This window comes from Miniopterus schreibersii, assembly GCF_964146895.1.
Source record: "Miniopterus schreibersii genome assembly, chromosome: 12".
Classification (NCBI taxonomy): domain Eukaryota; kingdom Metazoa; phylum Chordata; class Mammalia; order Chiroptera; family Miniopteridae; genus Miniopterus; species Miniopterus schreibersii.
The window spans coordinates 64,388,092-64,412,330 of NC_138112.1; the positions used below are offsets into that span (position 1 = coordinate 64,388,092).

Consider the following 24,239-nt stretch of genomic DNA (forward strand, 5'->3'; position numbering starts at 1 on the left):
TGTAAATGTCTTCATACCTGCAGTGTCTTTGAGATCACTTGGTTTGGGCTCCAGCAGTAAAAAGCAACCTCCTGCATCCCTCTTGTCCCCACTCTTGGCCCCGTTGCCTGGCGGCGGGGATGCCGGCTCCTCTGAGCGCTGCTCTCGCCCCCTTTCTGCCTGCTCTTTGAGCACAGGCCTAGAATCAGAGACCCCGGTGGGCTTCCCGGCTCTGCCCGGCTCTAGCTCTGTCACTCTGGGCAAGCCACCCGTCCTCTTAGACCTCAGTTTCCTCATCTTTATTAAAAAAACACAGAAACCAACAAACTATACACACACACGTTTTAAAAACATTTAAAAAAGTGCTTTATTTTCTGGATTAATGAAACTTAAGAACCTGCAAACCTTCCCAGAATCTCTGTTCGAATCAACAAAATTCAGTTCTCAACACATTTCTCCACCTTTAGAACAGATCTATAGACTCTCTCATGACGTTGTTGTGAAGCGTAAACGAGCCAGTGCATGTGTGGCCAGCACCTGGTACTGTGCCTGGAACGTGGGCCCCAGGAGGGCTGCTGATCTAGCTGCCTCCACCAGTGTGACTGTGGTTATTGTCACCCCCTCACCACCGTCAGCGTTGGCTGTCATTGACACCACAGCGATAAGCTGCCAGAAGTGCTACTGTAGTGAACCTGTCGCTCCAGCAAGAGGAAGCTCAAGTCTGGAGGGGCTTCCTGGCATGAAGTGTATTGAATTGTGGGCCACGAGACCACACTGTCAGTGCTGGCATTTGAAGGCCATGCGCATGCTGAGGGTCAGTCCCTGCGTCCTTGAGAAGACCGGCCTCGTGGCTGTGCTGCTTCTCTTGCTGGTTCTTACGCCTCAACCTTGACGATAGTTAGGACACATCCACTTTGAAGTTATGGTTACTGTTAATAACCGTAATAACTTTCATAGGCTTTAAAAAAAATCCTCACCCGAGGATATGTTTATTGATTTTAGAGAGAGAGGATGAGAGAGAGGGAAAGAGAGAGAGAGGAACATCAATGTGAGAGAGAAATATCAACTGGTTGCCTCCCGTGTACCCTGACCGGGGATTGAACCCACAACCTTTCGGTTTATGGGACGACACTCCAACCAGCGGAGCCACACTGGCCAGGGCATGCCTTGCATAGTTTTAAGGCCCTCTCACGTACAGTTTGAGATGATGACACTGAGGTTCAGAGAGGTGAGAAGACTTTGAGGAAAATCACAGGACTAGCAGGATAGGACTCCGAGCCCAGTTTTTTAAATGTCCGTATCCAGTGACCATGTCCACCACGTTATGGTGCCTTGGTAAGGATCCTTTGTGTTTAACACAGTGTATTAGAGCTGTCAACAGCGGAATCCGAAGCTGAGGGGTATGAAGGGACCGGTTCCGGGTCACACAGCGAAGGTGGGGGAGAGCAGGTCCTTATGTCCAGGTCTGGATGCTAAGACCAGTCCTTCCCTCTTTATGTGATCCTGTCCCTTGTCATCTTCATGCCAGACAGTTACGGAGCTTACTCCGATTCCAGGGTGTGGCAAAAACGTTATCGGATGCTTCTGCACCGTGCGACGCCTCCCCACACACGGCTGTTTTCTGAGAATCGGGGGATAGACTCCCTTTGCCTCCGAGGGCTCTGTTTGCAATGGCTTCCATCCACGTTAAACCCTTGTTCAAGTCACAGCCAACACGACCGACTTCTGTCATTTTGTCTCTGTTTTAAGGCCTTTTGTTTCACAAACACACATGCGTACGTGTATCTGTACGTGGCTGAATGTATTTTATTGGAGGAAATTCCAGGAGACTATATAAAGAGAAATGAAATTCTGTGATGGCAAAATTCACTTCTGGAAAGTGGACGTGCAGATCAGGCCTTGCTTTTGTAAATACAGTTTTTTTCCTTTCCTTTTTCTTTGGAAACAATATTGAAATAGAACCCAGTCCTGTGTATGCCGTGGATGCTGTTTCCATCGGTCCAACCAGTGTGACTCTAACGTGGAGGATCGATGACCTAGCTGCGTCTCAATACAAGTACAAAGTAAAGAGTGAGACGGAAAATCAGCGGCTGATTCCTGGTGCAAATCAAAGCAGTGTGCACATCCCAGGCTTAAGTCCAGCGACTTTATATACCTTCTCCATCACTCCAGAAATAAGTGGGGCTTCTGGAAACATCACGTTTATAAATGTCACAACAGGTAAGACAGCGAGCTCCCAGCGATGACCATCACTCCTTCTTGCCCTGCAGCCTGGAGCCTGTCCACTCAAGTTGCCTGTTGAAAGAGATCGGTTTCCATTAACTGGGAGAGGAAAATGGATTCTGTATTGTTTTAGACCCAGAAGTTTGGGTCACCTTGTCGTTTAGTATGAAGGCCCTTTGTGTTTGGGACGCTTTAACTAATTCCACCTGTTGGGTTGTAAAAATCTTTTGTTGTTATTGGTTCATACTTTTCTGCGAGGACTTGGGAGCGGAGATCCCTCATTACAAATGTGTTTTGATGGTGTCAGTAATTACAAGGCTTCTACTGAGCTCCCCAGGAAAGTTGGTTGTGTTTATATGTCCAGGAGTTTTTCTTAGGGATGAAATTTTGGCATATTTTATAGAGGAATGTGTGTTTCAAAGGAAAGAACCCAGCGACGTTTGATTATTAAGCTTAGATTTGTATTTAGCCCAGATGTCAATATCCTGAGCCGTCTGTTAGAGCTGCAAATTTAGCTTTTTTTTTAAAACTGAAAAGAACCAAAAATATAAAAAAGAGATGAGAAGCTCTTTTGAAGCTGAGGGGAGGCAAACATTTAAAAAAGAGGCCCTGCTGTTGGTTTTCCGACCCAGGGGTGCGATGTCATTGGCTGGTGAGGCCACGAGCCTGCCCTCTTGCTGCTCATGGCTCGTAGTGACCGCCTGGGCCAGCGCCTTCTGCACATGGAGCAGGCGAACGCGGGACCCGTGGTTCTCAACTTGTTTTTTTCCAGCCAGGAAACAGTTCATTTAAGCAAAATCTTTCCCAGAAGCCCAGTTAAGTAAAACGTACTGGAGAGAGAGGAGCTAAGGGATAGGGTGTCTCAGGGACCTTAAAAAAAATCCCGGAACTCCTCTGAGCACAGTTTTAGAGGGGAAAAAAAACCCCCATCAGAATCAAGGTTTCCATATTATATTGTGAAAGAGAGGAAAAGACGGAGGTAGAAGAGAATTCAGGACGAAAAAGAAGACAGAATTTCGAGATCGTTCTGGGGACAAGGGGTTAGAGAATCGGCGACCGACTGTGGGAAAGAGGAGGCGGCGAGCTGGCGGGAAGCATCCGGCGGGGCCGAGGATCCTGCTGTGCCTCACAGCCCCGGGGACAGGCTGTGTTCACCAGTTACCGTTTACTCAGCACGCACTGTGTGCCTGGCTGTCCTCAGTCCGTGATTTTTGTCCTCATGGGGACCCTGAGGGTTAGGGGGAAGGAACTATAGGGAAAGAGTTGTTACGTTTCTTATGAGATCCCAGAGTTACAAGTGGTGGGAACCCAGGGGGCTTGATTCCTGACCCCTGTGTTACAATGATGTTCATAACAGGTACCCAGAGTCGTTGAGCTGGCTAGTGTGTTGGTGGTCCATTAAAAAAAAAAAAAAGGCATACGAGTGAGCCAGTTTAGAAATCTTTGCATCAGGAACATTGATAATGAAGCTGGACGGGGCTGGCCATCACCTGGGCTGGTGTCTCAGGGTCAGCCACCTGCAGACCTCAGGACAGGCAGGGCTTCTGCTCTGTCCCTAACACCACCTGTACTTCCATATGCTTAAGGCTGGAGCCCTGGGGCCTAGTTCCCCCAAGGCCACCAAGTGTGTGTTCTTGAGCAAGTCACACCCGCCTCTCTGTAGCTCCATAGATATTCTCATCGTAAAAAGGAAGGGATTGGATGTCATTTTGGCTGAAATGGTTTGATTTATGTCACTGACGGCCAAATCAGGTGATGGAGGGGATGGCGTGGGGATAGTACAGGTTGGAAGTTTTCTGAAGAATCCCCTTGGGTTTGGAAGGCAGTGATGAGCTCCTTAGTAGAAATGCCTTGGTGTGTTATGAAATGATATTACTTGTACAGTCTCGACGAGAGACCTTTAGACATAGCAAACGATCACTTTATTCAGTGCTTTGTTCCCGATGTCTACAACAGATATAATTAAATGCTGCTGTTTAAAAGGGACAGTTGGGCAGAGTGCCAAATCACTGTTGGTCCACTGTCTTGGAGACTAGTACAGATCCTAAAAAACTTTGGCTTTAAGATTCATGCTTTTCCCCCCTTTTCAGCATATGGCATATACTTTCCCTCTGTGCAATGAATGATGGAATTGTGCCCGGTCGTTCTTAATGAAAGGTGATTCCACGTATCTTATTCCCTCAATGCCCATTGTGTGTTTTTAAAATAGGGCCACTTCCAGTCTCTGGTCTTCGTGTCTTCTCCAAGGGTGTGACAGAAGTTGCTCTTACCTGGGGGAATGATCATGGCACTGCCACCTGCCGGATACTCCTTCAAGACACAGGGAGCCAGGAGGAATTGAATCAAAACTTAGCAGTCAATATTTCAGACCTGAAGCCAGGGTTTAAATATAAGGTCACCCCGTATGTTGCGGAATCAAGTAAAGCACAAAGAGACACCCTGGATGGAGGGCGTGGCTCAGGTGGGTTACAAGCTTGTGCTTCTTGTCTGTTTGCTGGTTTTGCCTTTCAGTAACTTAATACTTAAAAAAAATATTGTTCTTATATTTGTATAGAGTTTCAGAATTTGTAGTGGGCTCCTTTTGCACGTTTTAGTTTGACCCCACACCTGTATGAGGAAGGAGGGAAAATATTTTTATTTTACATGTCAGCGCATTGGGGCTCAGAATGGCAATGGGGGGGGGGATCAAACTTTTTGGAGGCTGTCATCCAGGAATGTAGCTGCCCCCTGTAGCTTTTCGAACATTCAGCTGAACAAATAACAGATGTGTTAACCCAAGTAGAGCCATTTTAAAAAAAGATTTTTTTAAATTGTATTGATTTTTAGAGAGAGAGGAAGGGAGAGGGAGAGAGAGAAACATCGATGTGAGAGCGAAACATCGATCAGCCACCTCCTGCATGTCCCCTAGCAGGGATTGAGCCCAAAACCCAGGCATGTGCCCTGACTGGGAATCAAACCGGCAACCCTTCGGTGCACAGGAAGATTCCCAATCATCTGAGCCGCACCGGCCAGTTGGAGGAACTGACCACACCCCCTGAGAAAAGGGATGCCAAGGCAGATTTAGCAGACATCTCCTGCGTTGACAGCGGGGTAGTCATTTGCAGATTGCATAGCATTTTTGGGGTAACTGTGTGAACTGAGAAGAACAAGTAATTCACCCCCATTTTATACCTAAGGACACAGAACTGCAAAGTAGGTGTTAGGATTCCTGGTTGCACGTGGCAGAGACCAGGCTTTCCATAGCTTAGACTAAAGAACAACTTACTGGCTCGTGTATCTTTCCCGTCGTGGGCAGCTGGGCCTTCAAGAAAGCGACGGGGGTGACACTGGTCTCCTCTTCCTGCTTCTTTCTTTTCACTGGTTTTATTGGTATTGGCTCCCTCCGCACAACTCAGGGAGACATGGCCACCAGCAGCCCCCTGCGCCACCCCGTCAGCAGGGGTCTGGGCCAGGGGAACAAGTGCTCGAGCGGGTTCTGATGAACCACGTTTGACGCATGTGGCTGTCCCTGGAAAACCACGTCGGGCCTTGGTGGGAGAAGGTGGTTTCCTGAAAGAAGGGAGCGAGATGGAGGCAGATGAGTTGGGAAGAGCAGCACAGATATCTGGGCTGCTTCCTGGATAAAAGCGCAGAGTGAGGCACCTGCCTGAATCGGGCCTTTCTAGGCATGGGGGGGGGGAACATGTGGATGCTGACTGCGGGGACTGAAGGAAGACAGGCGTGGGCTTCTTTCACAGCTAACGTTGCCTTTTGTGTTTGAAACAGATGCCAATGGCACAGAGAGCTCGGCCCAGATCTCCGGGAGCCCCCTGGGCCCTGTGTATGAATACCGACTGAAACCTGAGGACCCATCCTCCGTGTATCGTCTGAATGACACGGAGGTCTGGCTTCTTGGGTTAAAGCCTGGCACAGGGTACAAGGCCACCGTTTATTCTCAAACACCAGCTGGCGTGGAAGGACAGTCCCGGGCTGTGGAATTCAGTACAAGTATGTTGGAGAGTTTCTAGCACAAAGTTCTCTCCTCTGTGAGTTATCTCTTGCTTCACAAGTGGGTTTGTTGCCACACGGAGTTTTCCAGAAGAGATTCTGGGCAGAGCAGACCTGTAGAGAGTCTTCTTAACCCTGTGGCCAAGACGCTTCTTTCGCTGAGCTCGATGAAGCACAGGGAGAGCACTGTGTGCAGACCTGGATCCTGCCTTGTGTTTTCCTTGCATTTCTCTGCACGTGAGACAAGCTGGTGTAATTTTTTTCTTACAGACTGATACTCATTTTGTCCGTGTTGGTTAAGAGCGTGAGTTTCTCTTTTGTCCTGACCTTGGGAAGCGCGCTGCTCTTCCTATGGGAACTTGGTGACATGCGCGTGGCCGCTTTTTACCTCTACTTTATCAGCACCCCCACTCTGTAGGTTGACCAGTATGGGAAAGCTTTTCGGATTGGTGCTGGTGAAGGGGTAAACAGATGCCTGGACCCTCCCCTCAGGAGTTTTAATCTCGATTATGATCGAGACACACGTCCTTGGAAGAGCACATGGTCGGCTCTGTGGGTTTGGGAGCAGACGCTCAGCATTGCAGCTCGCGGGGGCTTGGTTGCTGGCAGCAGGCCCTGACTCTGGTTGTCTTACCCAAGAATACATCTATTCTGAAAGGCTGTCGTGGGCCCACAGAGCGCATGAGGGTGGGGGCTGGAGGACCGAGGACAGAGGCTGGATTAGCATTCAGGAAACTCTGCAGGGCTGAACATATTGGACCTGGTGACGCTCTCTCAGGATTCAAAGTCCCGAGATGGAGAGGTGTCACACACCCGCTCTCAGATTTCTGTGCTGGGGAGGGGAGACGCTGTCCCCCTAGCTTCTACATGGGTGACAGGCACTCCCTCCCACCAAGGAGGTGCGGGGTGCTGTTCGGACGAGGGGGTTGGGTGCTGCACAGGGAACGAACGCGTGGTCACTGTGCACTGTAGCTGCCCACTGAGGAGTCCACCACATCGCAAGGGGAACTGAGCGACTATATACCATTGCAGTTGGCCAGGCGGTTTCTTCATAGAAGAAGGTGCCTGACTTTGCAGGGACCCCCATACATTTGTGTGTGTTGTGGTTGGAACGTGTAGAGTGGGCCAGCCCGGCGTGGCCCAGCAGTTGAGCATCGACCTAGGATCCAGGAGATCATGGTTCGATTCCTGGTCAGGGCACATGCCCGGGTTGGGGGCTCGATCCCCAGCAGGGGGCGTGCAGGAGGCAGCTGATTAATGACTCATCACTGATGTTTCTATATCTCTCTCTCCCTCTCCCTTCCTCTCTCTGAAATCAATAAAAATATATTAAAAACACACACACACAAACCCAAATGTGTAGAGTAAGAAGGAGCCATTGCTGAGAGTGTTTCATAGGCTGGATGACGGGACCGACGACAGCGTCTCTCTCTGGCTTGGCCATTCTGGTCATTGTGACCTCCTCTCGTGTCTTCACAGATTCCCTTCGGGTTCTTGACCTTGAAGCTGCAAACATCACTGCCACGAGCATGACCCTGACCTGGAAACTCAATGATAATGACTCGTCCTCTGTCTACACCTATGAGATTCAGGTTGTTGGGGAGACTAATCTGTTAATTTTCAATGCCACCGAGACTCGGGCTGTCATCTCCCCGCTCAGCTCCAGCACCTTTTACAACATCACCGTGAGCCCTTTCCTGCAGGGCGGCGCCGCGGGCGTGCCGGCCTCCCTCCAGGTGTACACCCGTGAGTTCATGTGCTGTTTGCTCACCTTTCTCACCTGCCTGCCGTGCTCCAGGCCCGGGTACAAGGCTCTGGTCCTGCCCTCCGGGAAAGCAGAGCCGAGTGTGTGCATCCACAGGACTTGGATCGTGGACTGACCCTGCCACACGCCTAGCGTGTGTGATGCACTTTCCTCGCCCTGTCTCATTTACTGGTCATAGCCCTGTGACGGGGTTGCCATTGGGGTATTTTACGGATGAGGCAGCCAAGGCTGAGAGAGGGGCTGTAGGCAGGTGTCACACCTGGCAGGTGACGGAGGTGGGATTAGACAGGTGGGGTCTCGACTCCAGCCTGTGCTTGTAATGATCATTCTGGTGTGGCAGGGACCTGGAGCGAATTGCTACACGGAGACAGAAAGAACCCGGACATTCATGTCGCCTTGTCCCTGAGGTCCTGACGTTGCAGTGAAGGAGGACACAGCTGTGGCTCCTCCCTGCTCTGCTTCACTGTCGCTTAAAGATAAGATGATAGGCAGCACATCAAAAGCTTTTTGTCCCGAAGAAGGTCCAATAATTTAAAACAGTAGCGGTGTACCAGTCGAGGATAATGCTGTAACAGCACCGGGCAGCAGCGCCTTCACGGGGGGTATCAGGATCCCTGTTCTGCAGATGAGAAGGCGACAGCTGAGCACAGCCCAACAGCTGGCCCAAGGCCACAGAGCCGGCAGGTGGCGGAGCAGGGACTCAGACCCAGGGTGCCTGGCTCTGGACCCAGCGCTCGTCCCACACGAATGCTTTCCTCCAGGGTCCGCTCCTTCCCAGGAAGCGCACCCGCGGCGGCCAAGGCCCCACTCAGACCCTGACCCTTGACCCCCGGGGCACGCCGCCTCTCGTTGCCCGTGAATGACCTTGAACAGCCTAAGCAGACAGTTTCTGCCAAGGGTTCTCTCAGTGGCCAGTGTCTGGGGGGTTCGCACTGTAGGCAACCGTACAAGCAAGAGAAGAGAGGTCAGGTGCCATCTGACCTCAGTGTGAATATTTTGTGAGGTTCGGGCACTCTGTCTTCTGGAGATCGATTCTTATCAAGTCCTCTGCTTTCTTCCCTCAGCTCCTGGTCCAGTTTCCGACTTTCGAGTGACGAGCGTCACCACAAGGAGTGTCAGCTTGGCGTGGAGCAGCAATGACTCGGATTCCTTTAAGATACTTACCAGACAGGACGGAGCTGGAGAACCTCGGGAGGAAACAACCAACCAGAGCAGTATTGTCATTGGTGGTTTATACCCTGGCACCAAGTACTGTTTTGAAATATTTCCACAAGGACCGAACGGGGCTGAAGGGGATTCCCAGACAGTTTGCAACACAACTGGTGAGCAAATAGGCTGTGTCTTTTGTGAAACAATGATGGTTCTTAAAGGAAATCGATATAATTGATCAATGTCAGGTTTTCCAAATATTGCTTTTCTTTTAATTATCTCAGAAATTTTTTTTTTTTTAAAAAATAAATATATATTTATTGATTTCATAGAGAAGAAAGGAGAGGGAGAGAGAGATAGAAACATCAATGATGAGAGAGTCATTGATCGGCTGCCTCCTGCACGCCCCCTGCTGGGGATCGAGCCCACAACCCGGACATGTGCCCTGACCGGGAATCGAACCCCGATCGCCTGGATCCTGGGTCGACGCTCAACCGCTGAGACACACCGGGCCAGGCTCAGAAAAATCTTTAAAAAAATTTACAATGGTAAATTCATTCTATAAAATAGATATTCATGCTATAAAATACAGACAAGACAAAAGAAAAAAAATCACATATAAACCATGAACCAGAGATAATCACTGGTAACTTTTGATGTACATTGTTTTATAATTGAAAGATATATACAGGTATACATGTATATAGGGTGTATACACACTTTGAATAATTACTAATTCCAATGGGTTAAATCTGAAAAGAAAGAAACATCAATTGAGCTATCAGAAAAAAATGTGTATACATTTTTTGGGACACCCTGTATACACACACACATACCTATACATATATATTTTCTTTTTTTAAAAATAAGTCCTTACCTGAGGACATGCTTAGGGAGAGGAAGGGAGAGAGAGAGAGACGGAGACAGAGAGACATTGATGTGAGAGAGAAACACTGATCGGCTGCTTTCCGCACGCTCCCTGACAGGGATCAAACCAACAATCCGGGCGTGTGCTCTCACCAGGAATCGAACCGTGACCTCCTGGTTCATAGGTCAGTGCCCAACCACCGAGCCACGCCGGCCAGGCTCAGTGGGGATTCTGAGATTCTCCTTGTGTAGGTCTCTTCGACTCTGTTGGTTGGGTTCAGCACTGATAGTCACTGGGAAGATCTCCCAGAATAAGGGAAATGCTAAAATGCATCCGTCAGATGAAATGCAGCAATTCCCTTTTAAGTCTGAATTTTAGAGCAGACTGTTGAGATGGGGTCTTAATATCAACATACATTTTTTCTTTCTTTCTGAGAATGTTGATAATGGTAATAGGAGACCCTTGATATTATGTGACTTGCCAATGCCCAGAACTTAATGTGATGATAATATAACATACGAGGGGTGTACAAAGTGCTGGGCTTTCATTCTGTTTTAAAAAACTTTTAACACAACTACATGAAGGGGGTGCTATTATGATCTCTATTTTCCCGAGTAGGAAGTGGGGGCTCTCCGTCTGAAGTAACTGGCCCAGAGTGACAGGGCCGTGAACTGGCCTCTGCCTGGCTTTGAAGACTGAGGTCTGAACCACAGTGTGGACTGGCTCTGATACGGTGCAGCTGGGGAGTCGTTGAGGCCTAGTCGTGAGAAGAGGCATCTCTTGTACCAGAGCCTGTACTTGGGTCGCACTGAATGAATATCAATAAGAGGCAGTAGACTCTCAGGGGATTACCATTCTGTTATTGAACAACTTTTATTATTATTGGGGAAAATCAGTGTGACAGCATTAAGGGCAATTTTGAAAAAGGCAAACAAATACCATATGACCCAGCAATTCCACTTCTTTTCAGAATTGAAAGCAGACACTCAAACTGATACTTGTATACAACGTTCCTAGTAGCATGATTCACAATAGCCAAAAGGTGGAAGCAATTACGTGTCCATCAGTAGATGAACAGATAGACAAAATGTGGCATATCTATACAACAGAATATTATTCATCCATAAAACGTAATGAAATTCTGACCCATGCTACAACATGAATGGGCCTTGAAAATATTAACATTATGCTAAGTGAAAATAAGCCAGACACACGAGGAAAAATATTGTATGATTCCATTTATCCGAGGTACCTGGAATAGGCAATTTCGTAGAGACAAAAAGTAAAGCAGAGGTTACCAGGGGCTGGGGGAGGGGGCACAGGGAGTTGTTGTTTAATGGGGATAGAGTTTATGTTGGGGATGATGCACGGTTTTGGGTATAGATTATTTATGGCGATGGTTACGCAACACTGTGAATGTACTTAATGCCCCTGTGTTGTATTCAGTTATTTCCGGGCCTTGATCTTTGCATTCACGTTGTAGTTGGTTTAGTGTGTGAGGTGAGGTGGCCAGAGTACAGCCCAGAGAGCTCAGGTGGGGGCTTTGCTTCTCACTCCCAGCTCTGAGAGTGGGGGGGGGGCAGGTGCATTTCCCCCCACTTCTCTAGCCTGGCCTCAGATGTCCCACTCCGTGAATATTAGCTCTCCATTTCAGTGTTTCTCTCCCATATTCCTGACCGTGTTAGCTGCTTTCTTTTGAGGGAATGATTAAAAACAAGCAGTTTGTTGAGAATAACATACCTGAAAAGCACACACATCCTAAGTGCGTAGTTGGATGAATTTTCGCAAGCGGAACCCATCTGGTCACCAGCACTCGGGTTAGGAAATGGAACATGATTTTTACTAGAAGGTCCCTGAAGGGGGCACTTTTATGACAAAGGCAAAGGACCAGAGAACTGATGGGGTGACCTGGTAAGTTCCTCTGTGTTATGGGGGAGCTGGAATTCTCTGAAAGAAGTGAGCGTGTGTGTTTCTCACCCACGTTTTGGAGTTTGCGCTATGCGAACTCATTTGAGACTTTGGTGGGGAAAGAGCAAGTTCTCTTGACTTTGAAATAAAGCTGGAGGTTATTATGACCATTAACCCACTTCCTTTCTTTTCCTTTCTTCCAACCAGACCCCAGTAGGGTGTTTGACATCCGCGTGGTCCACGTCACCACAACTGAAATGCGTTTGGAGTGGCAGAGCACGGACAATGCCTCTGACTACACCTACCGTCTGGATCTGGTGTCTGAGTACGGCTCTAACCACACGAACAGCTCTCGCAAAGCCATCACCCTCGGGGGCCTGATCCCGGGCACCCTATACAACATCACAGTTGTTCCAGAAGTGAACGGCATCCTGGGGCGCTCCAGCTCCAGGGCGCAGTACACCCGTGAGTGTCTCAGGGCGGCCTCTTAAGGGAGCGTCTCCCTGACTTTCCCTTGGAGTCGGCGTCGGCTAAGGGGCCACTGTTTGGGGGTTCCAGGTCAAATGTGAAACTGTTTAAGCAGAAAACAGCAGCCTCAGCAAAGGTTCTGCTCTTCTCAAGGGGCACTGTGCTGAGCCTTGTGAACCTGGAATTGGCTTTAGAAGCAGAAAGTGATCCCATCAGCATGGGAAACATACCTGTCCCACTCAGTCCTCAGGCATGCAGACTAGAGGAGGGTCTCCGTGTCACTGGGGTTGGAACACACTGCTCAGACGGGGAGCTCTGCACGCAGCAGAGGGGGGTGCTTTGCTCATAGTCGATCTAAGAAAATGTACAGTAGAGATGGTAGTTTGTAATATCTTTTTAGTATATTTTTTCTTTCATTAATTGGATTTCAAAAATTGTCAGGAAATGGTATCTTGAAAATTTCAGACACGTATGAAGTGTGAAAAGAAGCATGAACAACTTTATTCTTTAGAGATGTAATCTGTATAGTTATTTTCTGAATGTCTTTTTGAGAAGCCTTCCATCTTTTGAGTTGGCAGATATTAGGCTTATTCATTCTTTCCCGAAAGGAGCCAGGCTATTTTTAGATGCAGTATATAAAAGAGTCCCGGAGTTCAAGCTAATCCATGCTCCTTTTTATTTTTTAACCAAGGGCCCAGCAATGTGTCCGACATTGACATAAGTACCAACACCACAGCAGCAACCTTCAACTGGCAGAATCCTGATGAGGCTTCTCCCACGTACACCTACCGCCTTCTTATTGAGAGGGATGGGAATTCCAGCAACACAACTGAAATAGTCACGGGCATTGGCATAACCTATGCCACAGTCACTGAGTTAATACCTGGCTCACAGTACACAGTGAAGATCTTCGCCCAAGTCAGGGATGCCACTGAGTCACTGGCACCTGGCTCGCAGTTATTCTGTACAGGTGAGTATCCCCAGGTGCCTCTTGGACTCCTTCCTGTGAAGTGCTGGCCTTGCAGGCAGGTCTTTCCCAGACTTTAGTTTATCAGGTTTCACCAGGTGGCGTGTTATAACAGACACTGAGCTCTCGTAGATATCCTATTAGCTTATTAGTCCTGTCTTGTTGCTCTGATCATTTATTCATTCAACAAGTATTTATTGAGCACTTATTATATGCCAGGCACTTTAAAATGACTCTGATTCAAAGTCCAGCCTTCCTGGAACTTTTATTCTGGTGGGGAAGACATAATAAACAATATAAATTAGTTATTAGATGGTGATTACTGCCAAGGAGAGGGGAAAACACAAGGAAGGGTGAGAGTAGGTGTTCATCAAGGTGCCCAGGAAAGGCCTCAGTGAAAAGGTGACTTTTGCGCAAAGATCTGAAGGAAGTAGAAAAGCCAGCCATGTGGACATCAGGGCGTAGAGCTTTACAGGCAGAGGAGCAGCCAGTGCAAAGGTCCTTAGGCTGGCGGGTGCCTGCTGTGTTGAAGGGAGAGCAGGGTGGCAGGAGTGGGTCCACGGGAGCAAGAGGGCAGAGGTAGACGGTGACGCCCGAGAGGTAATGGGTGGGGCACAGACGACGTCTAGATTGTAATGTATATTTGACTTTTACTCTAAGAAGATGCAAAGGATGTTGTTTTTGGATGCTCAGCTCTACGCCTTTCTCGATCCTTGCCTCTCACTGTGAAAGGTGTGATGAAGAGAGAAGGGGAGCCCTTTGTTCAGCCGAGGGAGCTTCCAGAGAGTAGCCCGGGGACTGCTTTGCAGACGGTTTTGAGAACCTCAGCTCACAGCTCTGACTGTGGCCCATGGACCATCTTAACCTCCACTCCCTTTGTACCTGCACCTTCCGTTCCTTACACCAAGCCATTCAAGTGTGTTCAGGCTGGTTTGGAAGCGGGGAGACTCATTGGATCGGCCTCCTTGGTAGTGTAGGGGCTGGAACCTTGATGACCTCTGACCTTACACATGGAGCAGCTAAAGAAATCCCTGCAGCTTTGAGTCACCGTTGCTAACTGGGGCTCCATCCCACCTGGTCTAGACTCTGATCGTGGTATTTGGATGGCTTCCGTTGCCAACACTTCTCCTAGCTGTAATTATCGCAGCCCCCAAGCAGGAGAAGGTATTACACGAGCATTTGTGACTGCGGGGGGCTGGAACAGGAGCTGTGGGAGCCGGTCTGCACTGGGCAGGTGACCTTGCCAGGCCGCAGGTGGAGAACGTGGGAGTCGCACTAGGTGACCTGTTTTCCTGCTTTAAAAACACTGCAGCATTAAAGTAATGATGATGCTCCCCCCAGGACATTAATATGCAGTTTTTCATTTACATCAGTGTGATGTCGGCTCTCAGTATAATTCTATTGGCCCTCAGATAGGTAGAGACAACTAACACCTGATTTAAAGATAGGCACTGCCCTGCCCTTGGATTTAGAAAACCTGGGACCCGGTTTTGGCTTCCCCACTTATCAGCTGTGTCAGCTTATATAAATCACTTAGACCTCTCTAAGCCGCAGCTGATTCGTCGGCAGAATGGGACAGTAATCCCCTAAATGAGGTGACTCAGGTGAGGAAGTTGCTAGTGCCTCTCAGGGAGCCCTGCTCTCCTCCAGTTTGGTGACCAGCAGCCTTTGCTTCACGTGACCCTCCGAGTCCTGCAGCCGAGGCTCAGAGCAGTAGGATGCCGGACCCAAGGGCACCTGGTTTAGTAACGCCCTGCTCAAGGTCAGCCCCTGCCTCTTCTACCACACGGCGCGTCAGCCACTGCCGCCCCCACCTCTTCGTGGACGGACCGGGATCCTGCTGCCCCCCAGGTTTCGGTGTTTGCAGAGGCAGGAGCCCCAGAGTCTCATGCTGTGCTGTGCTTGCTTCGCAGACCCAGCCCCAGTCGCCTCCTTCCGCTGTGAAGTGATCCCCAAAACGCCAATCTTGGTGCTCAAGTGGGCCTGCCCTCCCGGCGCCAACGCAGGCTTCCAGCTGGAGGTCAGCCAGGGAGACTGGAAAAATACGACCTACCTGGAGGGCTGCTCCTCGGAGGACGGCGCGGATTACAGGACGGAAGTCGCATCCTTGAATTTTTCTACCTCGTATGACATCAACGTCACTGCCGTGTCCTGTAACAAGATGGCCCCTCCCACCCAAAACGCCTGCCTCACGGGCATCACAGGTGGGCTGCGTGGCGGCAGGGTGGTCTGGTGGCATTGTGGGTGCCTCCCGAGAGGCTGACCTCCTGTGTCTGCAAGTGCGGCCTAGAAATCTGCTGTGTGTGTGTGTGTTTTTGAATTTTTGCTAAAATATTTGTTTCGGTTGGCATAGACTGTTAACCTGATTCTGTAGAAATCCAGTCTAAAAGATCAGAGTAAGAGGGACTCATGTTTTATATTCCTTTGCTTTGCAGAATAATTCATTGCTACATTTTCTAAGTAGTGAGTTCCCTTACTGCATTAAAAAATATTTTAATAGAAATATTCAAATATACAAAAAAGTAGAAGACAGCTTAAAGAAACCCATGGACTCACTGTCACCCAGTCGAACACTTGTCGGCACTTGGCCAATCTCGTTTCATTTGTATCCGCCCTCCCTGTGTAATCACTTTGATCCCAGGTCTGGTCATATTAGAATTTTATTTATAAATAAAATGTATGTATGTATTGCTCTGAGATAGGGACTCCTGTTTCCTTTCTGTCAAAAATAACCACATTACTATTATCATCTCACATAAAAATTTAACAATACTTTTTTCGCTATTATCAGATATTTAGTCAAGATTTGTATTTCCCCAGGATCCATATATATATATATTTAAATATATCTTTATTGATTTCAGAGAGAGGAAAGGAGAGGGAGAGAGAGACAGACAGAAACATCAATGATGAGAGAGTCATTGGGGATCGAGCCCGCAGCCTGGGCATGTGCCCTGACCCGGAATCGAACCTCGATTCCTGGATCTTAGGTTGATGCTCAACCGCTGAGCCACGCCAGGCTGGGCCCCAGAATCCATATTAACAGGCTCCCTGGTTTTGGGAAATGGGATCATTCACTGCACAGGGCACCCCCCTAGTTAATCATCTCATGTCCATCTTTTCTTTGTTGTTGTTCTTAGAAAAAATTGCTTCTGTCTGTGCTTCACTTTTATCTGTCTTTTGCTCCCCGTGTCTTTGCCAAAGTTATGTCTTAGATCGGCCTGGTTGAGTTGGTTTTGCTTTGTGCTTTTAGACTCACGGATATGTTTCCTTTAGGGTATCAGAATGTTTCCAGACAATTCCTAAAGATTTAATGGTTGTAATAGTAGGAAAAAAAGGCCTCTTACTTCGGGGACGACACTGACTTGGAAAGTGGTTGAGGGATTCTGGGGACAGAGCCTCAGACTTATAAAGCCAGACCTGGGTTTTGATTCTGACTTCTGCTTTTTACCAGCTGTGTGACCTCAGAAAAAATACTTAACCTTTCTGAGCCCTGTTTTCCTTAGTCATGGAAGGGGATAATAAATACCTACCTTCGAGGACTGTTGTACGAATTAGATGAGGCAATCGTGTGTGTAGAAGGCCCCCTAAGGGCGGCCCTGTGTGGCCGCTCAGGTGTGCATGGCACAGTCCCAGGGGACACTGTTCAGATGGACTCTGGTGTGCTGGGGTCCTTGGAGTTGTGTAGTGCACGACTGTACAGGACTACCCTGGTTCCCACTCCTGTGGGGTTCTGCAGTGCCCAGAACATAATAGAAACAATGGATCTTGCTGGTGCTTTTTTGTAGTTGTGTCTTATATGATGTCACCTCCTCAGTGGGTATAAACTCCTGAGGGGCCGAGACCGTGTCTGATTTGGTGTCTCCAGGGCTGAGCACAGTGCCTAGTGCACAGTGGGAGCTTGTCCGAGTTGGTGGCATCTGAAGCTGAACCGTGTGTGGTGGGATTGAGTAACGATCACTGTCATTTCGTCCAATGACTCTCTTAGTCATTGATCTGTAGCCCTCTTTCCTCAGATGAATTTTTATGTACAAATTTAACAGGCTTTAAAAAAAAATGTACAAATGTAACACGTTTTTCATTTAAATGAAAGTGGAGCTGTATTTTCTCTGAGAGGCAGCAGGCATTGCCAGGGCGGGAAACAAGGGAGAGGGAGGGATGCAGTTTTTCAGCCGACATTGCCGGGTGCTCGCTGTGTGCTGGGGTTAGGGACACGGTGAGCGAAGCGGGCAGGGCCCTGGGGCACAGGGTCGCGATAGGCAGGGAGAGGGACTTCCAGGCCTGGAGGTGGGTCAGCTGGCCTGCTGCTGACAGTCTCGGGGTGGGAGGCTGGTGGGCTGAAAGGCACAGAGCTGCTGGGAAACGTGGGAGCCTTGGTTGGAAGTCCCTACAGTTGACAATTAGACACAGGGACTCCGCCTCCAAGTGGCCACTGCTGTCTGTTACTTGAGAGGTTGCTGAAACCAGTTTAGGGCTGTGCTGTCCAGTGGAACCTACTGTGACCCTCATGTGTAATGTAATGTATTAGAATATGATAAATAATATAACTCATATTCTTTTAGGAGCCATATTAAGAAAATGTAAAAAGGAACAACTGCAATGGATTTAGATCATATTTTATTTAACTCAGTATATTAAAAATGTTATTTCCACATGCAATCTGTATGAAGTCAGTTATGAGTAAGGTATTTTATGTTCTGCTTTTGCACTAAGTCTCTGACCTCCAGTCTGTGCTTGACACGTGTAGCACCTCTGAATGTGGACTAGTCACTCTCCACGGGCTCCACAGACTCCGTGGCTGCGTGAGGCGTGGCTGCCACATTGCTCAGGGCGAGTTTGGAGAACGCACTGTGATTTTTTGGGAGTTCAGTGGTCCAGGTCTCCCTATACCTTGAACATAACAATGAAAATGAACTGTGTGTGGGAGACAAGTTTAGGCAGAGAGCGTGTGGAGGGGGCTCATCTCTAATTCATCATTTTCTTCCTTTTGTGTTAATTCAGAGGGGGCTGCATGCGCTTTGCTCGGGAGGCGAGGCACACATGGGGGACGTGCCCATGTGGGCTTTTCTGGTTCCTGTGAGAGGGTCGTCCGGGTTTCTCCAGGTGGCATTTAACCTCCTGCAGTGAAGTGAGGACTTGTGTGTGTAGGACATGGAGCAGGAGCGCGGCCTGGTCTTGGGAGAAAGTCTCTTCTTTCCCTGTCACCCTGCTTCCCTCGGCTCCATTGTCTTCTCAGCCAACTGGCCCGTCCCAGTGCCCAGTGCCGTCTGGCTCAGGAGGGATCAGGGAAGAAGAAATGCATGGTGTCTTCCACCAACGAGGCTGTGTGCAGGAGGCGGCCCCGGGGATGCGGCTGGGACCCCTGAAGGCTCCTTGTGAGCTAGGCAGGCTCCCCCACTTCCTTCCCTGCTCCTGCTTCTGCATTTGCGTTGTGTGAGCCCAGCACACAGCTTCCAGGGCAGGGACAGAGCTTGAGGGGGGCACTGCAAATTCTGCTCTTAATAATTGTGTTCCTTTTTGGTTTCCTACGCCGGATGGTCATGTTTTGTTTCGCTTTGTTTTCAGACCCCCCTGCTCCAGATGGTTCTCCTAATATTACGTCTGTCAGTCACAATTCGGTAAAGGTCAAGTTCAGTGGGTTTGAAGCCAACCATGGACCCATCAAGGCCTACGCTGTCATCCTTACCACTGGGGAAGGTAAGGGGGTCATTATGGGGTGACAGCCAGTGAGCAACGCCCTGACCAGGCCCCATTTCTGTGGCCACCGAGGCACATTAGAGATACAAATACACTGTGGCCCACGCTTGGCACTCAGATGGAGGTGGGAGGGGTCCGCTCTTTGCCTGATGATGCAGGTCAGGGGTTGACGGCAAACTCTGTAAAGGGCCAGACAGCAAACGTTTGAAACTTTGCAGGCCTTACGGTCTCTGTCGCAGCTATTCAGCTCTGCTATTGTAGTGGGAAAGCAGTCACAGAGTACACAGAAGGAATGAGTGCAGCTGTTCCAATAAAGTGTTATTTACCAGGGTGGGCGGCTGGCTGGATTTGGTCCACGGGCCACAACTTGCCGACCTCAGATCTAGGTTTTCAGCTCTTTTACACACAAGATCTTATCTTTTAGGTGGCAGAATGTGTCCTAAGCAACTTTCTCTGTCTCTTTCTCTCTCTCTCACACACACACCCACACACACCCATGCCAATGCACACACACAACTTATTGGCACAGTGTGGCTTTCTCTTGAAGGCAGACGAAGTGATTTGCATCTGTAGTGGGAACTTGCAAAGAGCATCCTCATAGCTGAGCGAGGAGGCAGACGAAAGGCTGCTGATCCTTAAAGGGCTCCAGGGCATTCTCTGGAAGCAGCAAAGGAATGATCGTGGAGTCTGTGCCAGCTGCGTGGGGGCGCTTCGCACGAGGCCTGGATTGAAGACGCCAAGTTGAGTTGTATTCGGGGGTTCTTTACGTGTGAATCATGCAGTGCAGCTCCTTGTGAGTCTCTCAACCTGCGATACCGTCCTGTCTCCTCGAGGGAGCTGCAGCTCAGACACACAGCCAGGGGTGCGAGCCTGCAAGACGAGGAACTCGCTGCTCTCACAAACCTGCAGCAAAATTTCCAGCAGTGACGTTGAGATCTCTCCCTCTCTCTCTGTCTTTTGTTTCGGGTCTGTTTCAAGGGCCTAGTTATTTTGCTCTGAAGGTTCTCAGCACATTCCATACCCAGGCCTTTGCTGAACGAGGGAGGCAGTGTTGCCTGGCGACCAGCCTGTGATGGATGAGACCACGCACTTGAGTCTACAGTGTGGCCTCGGGTCCTTTTTGATTTCTGTGCCTTCATCTTCCCATCTGTCAAATGGGGATAATAAACCTATGTGATGAGATTATGGTGGTGGGGCAATGAGTTAATGTAAGTAAAGCACTTAGAACTTTATTCAAGTAAAGGCCTGGCACAGAAAGCATCCTTGAGAGATGGTGGCTGTTATCACTGTCACCCAGTGTCACTGTCATTATTTAGATTGTGGGAGGCCTGATCTCTCCGCAGTCATTTTCTCATGACGTCCCTTCTGTGTGCCTTTCTTAGCTAACCCGTCTGCAGAGGTTTTGAGCCACACTTACGGAGATTTCAAAAAGGGGGCCTCGGCTACCTACGTGACATATCTCATAACGACAGAAGACCAGAGACGTTCCCAGGGCTTGTCTGAGGTCCTGAAATACGAAGTCAATGTGGGGAACGAGTCAACCACGCATGGCTATTACAACGGGAAGCTGGAGCCCCTGGGCTCCTATCGGTAACGTCTCCTGGTTCCTCTGTGGCTGAGCCTCCTGGGTGCAGAGCTGCACAGGCCCGGGAGCTGGACATATCTCAGCTGCCTCCCTTTCTTCTTCTTGTCCCACAGGGCTTGCGTGGCCGGCTTCACCAACATCACCTTTAGCCCTGACAGTGGACTCATAGACGGGAACGGGAGCTACGTGTCCTTCAGCCGCTACTCAGAGGCCGTTTCCTTGCCCCAGGATCCAGGTAGAGGAAGAATTTAAGTGCTGTTAGCAGTTCAGGGGGGTGTTTGCTGCTGGTGTCCACAGAAGGCTGGGTGTCCGTAGGCCTCCCTTGGGCTCCAGGAGGGTTGGAGCGCCCGGTTTCTCCTCTCAGAGGCTGAGATGTCACTTGGCCATGAGGTCCCTGCCCCATTCTGAGTGCCAGCTGCACTTCGGTCTGCAGACTGTTGAGTCCTTTTTCTCAGTGCAGCTGTTTGTATGCCCACATGCCAGACACACAGCGGGCTCAGCGCGTAGAATTCCTGAAGGAGCCACAGGCATCGTCTTGTCCGACTCATTTCAGAAATGAGGGTGTTAAGGCCCAGAGAGGGGCGATGACTTCCTGCGGCTTAGAGCAGGCCTGGCGTTTGGTCTCAGACCCCGTGTCAGGTGCTCCTGCCCTTTATCACACAGAGCGAGGTGATTTAGGAGCATCGGGGGCCCAAGCAGGAATCATCCCCTCCCTCTCAGGCCACAGTCATATTGACCCACTGGCTGTCAGTCTGTCTGGTTTTCACACTTGGTAGCTGTTTGCTATGGGAAAGAATTCCTGCCCCAGGAGCAAAATGCAGGGAGTCTCCACACTCTCCCCAGTAAATAGATGGGTTTGTGTTACCTGAGCACGGTGCTGTAGGTACTTCTACTCACACGTGGCTGTTAGTCTCAGAGGTGAGAGGTAATCCAGTGGTTGCTTCACCAAACAGAGCTGAGCCCGAGATACTCCCCACTCCCACCCCTACCTTAACTCAAGTGGTTCTGCCTGGATTCCTAGTTTATATAATATCAGGGCTGCTGCACACAGTTGCATTTGAAGAAAGAAATCCATGGGTAAGAACCTGAGAATCACTGATCTAGCCCAGTTCCCTAAATGTGCCATTGGGGAAACCGAGACCTGGGAGGAGCAGTGAGTTTCTGGGCCCCTCCAGTTACTGGTGAACTGGGGACTAGTAACCCAAATGCTCAGACTGGTTTTAGGTCCAAAGGTCCTGAACTCTGTGTCTGTCACACACACACACACACACACACACACACACACACACTCAGGTTTGAGGGCTCTCCCAGTCTTTGGGGAACACCTCTTGAAGGTGCCTCCCATTTGCACGTTTCCCAGGTGTCATCTGCGGAGCCGTTTTTGGATGTATCTTCGGTGCCATGGTTATTGTGGCTGTCGGAGGCTTCATCTTCTGGAGAAAGAAAAGGTAACTATTGCTTATACTAATAATAATACTCTGCTTTTTAAAGGAAGCCTTTTATTATGGAAGGCTTCAGACTTGTACGCAATTGGAAGGAACGGTGCCTTGAGCCCCCAGGTCCCCATGACCCACAATCTCGACTGTAGGAATAGCCTCATTTCACCTGCGCCCCGAGCTGGGGGCTTTTGAAGCAGACCCCAGCCCGACATCGGTCGTGGGCAGGCACTGCAGCGCAGGCCGCTGCTTCCAGACGGTGCATTCTCATTCACAAACCAGCTTCCCGGCGTTAAGAGATTTCGGTTTGGAGTTAGCTGACTTTGGACACGTGCCCTGTCCCCGACTAGCCGGTAGAGAGCTTAGCATTATTGTCCTCAGCGGTGACGGGGTGATAGCAACAGTGTCGAACTCATGCTGCTGAAGAGCATTAAATAAAGTGCTTTGCAGCGTTTGCACCCCATATACTGGGATTAGTTCATCTGTACAACTATCGTTCGAGGTGATTAAATAGTAAAAATAACAGCTCCACTTTGAGCTTTTCCCGTGTGCCTGGCTTTGTGCTTCCCATGGATTCTTGTTCATGAGGCTCCGTGAGGCAAGTCTTACAGGCCCCACTGCAAGGAGGAAGCTGTTTGCATTAGATTCTGATACTTTTTTTTGCAAGGGCGGGGGGGGGGGGGGCAAAAACAGCTTCATTGTGTCTTGTTAAAATAAAAGTGATACATACTGTGTGGGAAAAACCCCAAAACCAAATCAAAGCAAAAGAAGAGCCAAGAAAATAGATAATCCATAATCGCAGCACCCAAACGAAACTACCCCTGACATGGACATGGCTGCAAGACTCACACAAATACGTCCATGCGCGCACACACGCAAGTGGAATCATATGATACACACACTGTTTTCTCGCCTGCTTTATGCTCTTAAGATTGGTCAGCTTCATCCCTTCATTTTAAGTCGCTACAGAATATTTAACTTTTTGTATATTATTTAACCAATTTCCTAATTTTTTTCTTTGCCACAGTTATTTATCCTTGTGCCTCAACCTTTGGGCACATTCATGATTATTTCCTTCAATTCCAACCTGGGCAGTGGCTGGGTCCGTGGGTCTACATGCTTTTGATTTTGATTCTAGTGCCAAATTGTCTTCCAGAAAGTGTTGTTTAAAAACACCAGTATGGGGTTTGGCCAAGAGTGCAGGAGAGCACCAGGGGCCTCACTACCTTCCCTGTGCTGGGTATAGTTTCTGGTTTATTGCATTAACCCATCGGCAAGGCTTTCTAAAACGCAGAGTGTGAAACGGTGAGTCTCACTTTACAGTAAGGTAATGCTGCTGACACATTATTTATGCAAGGAATTTCCTAAAAGCTGCTCGAGTAAGATTCCTCCACACTTCTAGATGGTATAAAAGAGAGGAACTCCTCAGATTTATAGTCAGCATTCGTAGCTTAGGCCATTAAGGTTAGCATCAGGGAGCAGGATTTAATGTCATATATGAACTAAGGCCCTGGGAAAAGGCACTTTGTAGATACGTGAAAGGGGCAAAGCACCCAGTTAACCCATTTAGTCTAATTTTTGTTTTCTTTTAAAACAGGAAAGATGCAAAGAACAATGAAGTGTCCTTTTCTCAGATTAAGTAAGTCATAGCGTTGTGAGCTTTGTTTCAATCCCGTTTGTTCAGTAACTGTCTAGAGAATTTTGATGGAACCCGCTGTCACTTTCCCCGATTGACACATTTGGCCACGGCCGTCCAGGACTTCTCGCTAGCTTTATCCTGCGAGGAATCTGTGGTCATCAGTCTCCTGCGCCAGCCTCCTACCATGTGCTACATGGCAAGTAGGACCACACTGACCATATTCTACCAACAGTTCCACCAATAAATAGATATTTTACGATTTAAAAAATAGATTATCAGGATCTAGGAGCAGCGAACTTGCTCAACGTTATAAGGCCAACCTGTTACATCACAGGGTCTAGAAGTCGAATTTCCTGGAGCACATTTCCGAGTTTTATAAATAACATTATACTGACCCCCTCCCCCAACTCCCTCTCCCTCCCAAAAATTATACTATAGATTTTCTTCTTTTGGGAAGATGTTTACTGTCTTCTGCAGAGGCATGGTTGAGTCATGTTTTCTAATTGCCTCTTTTTCTTTCTTTCCCTTTCTATGATGAAGACCTAAAAAGTGAGTAAGCTCTTTGCTT

General features: G+C 48.9%; 1 protein-coding gene across 1 annotated transcript in view; it reads left to right on the plus strand.

Moving 5' to 3' along the window:
- The window catches only part of PTPRJ (protein tyrosine phosphatase receptor type J), a 124,822-nt gene that overhangs the window by 87,655 nt on the left and 12,928 nt on the right, over positions 1-24,239 (plus strand). Inside the window, exons 4-16 of the mRNA XM_081152998.1 lie at positions 1,939-2,199; positions 4,412-4,663; positions 5,968-6,189; positions 7,669-7,935; positions 9,019-9,276; positions 12,087-12,344; positions 13,039-13,317; positions 15,228-15,518; positions 18,880-19,011; positions 20,394-20,601; positions 20,710-20,831; positions 21,957-22,044; positions 23,630-23,671. Coding sequence (XP_081009124.1) covers positions 1,939-2,199; positions 4,412-4,663; positions 5,968-6,189; positions 7,669-7,935; positions 9,019-9,276; positions 12,087-12,344; positions 13,039-13,317; positions 15,228-15,518; positions 18,880-19,011; positions 20,394-20,601; positions 20,710-20,831; positions 21,957-22,044; positions 23,630-23,671 — 2,680 coding nt within the window. The remainder of the gene's footprint in view (positions 1-1,938; positions 2,200-4,411; positions 4,664-5,967; positions 6,190-7,668; positions 7,936-9,018; positions 9,277-12,086; positions 12,345-13,038; positions 13,318-15,227; positions 15,519-18,879; positions 19,012-20,393; positions 20,602-20,709; positions 20,832-21,956; positions 22,045-23,629; positions 23,672-24,239) is intronic.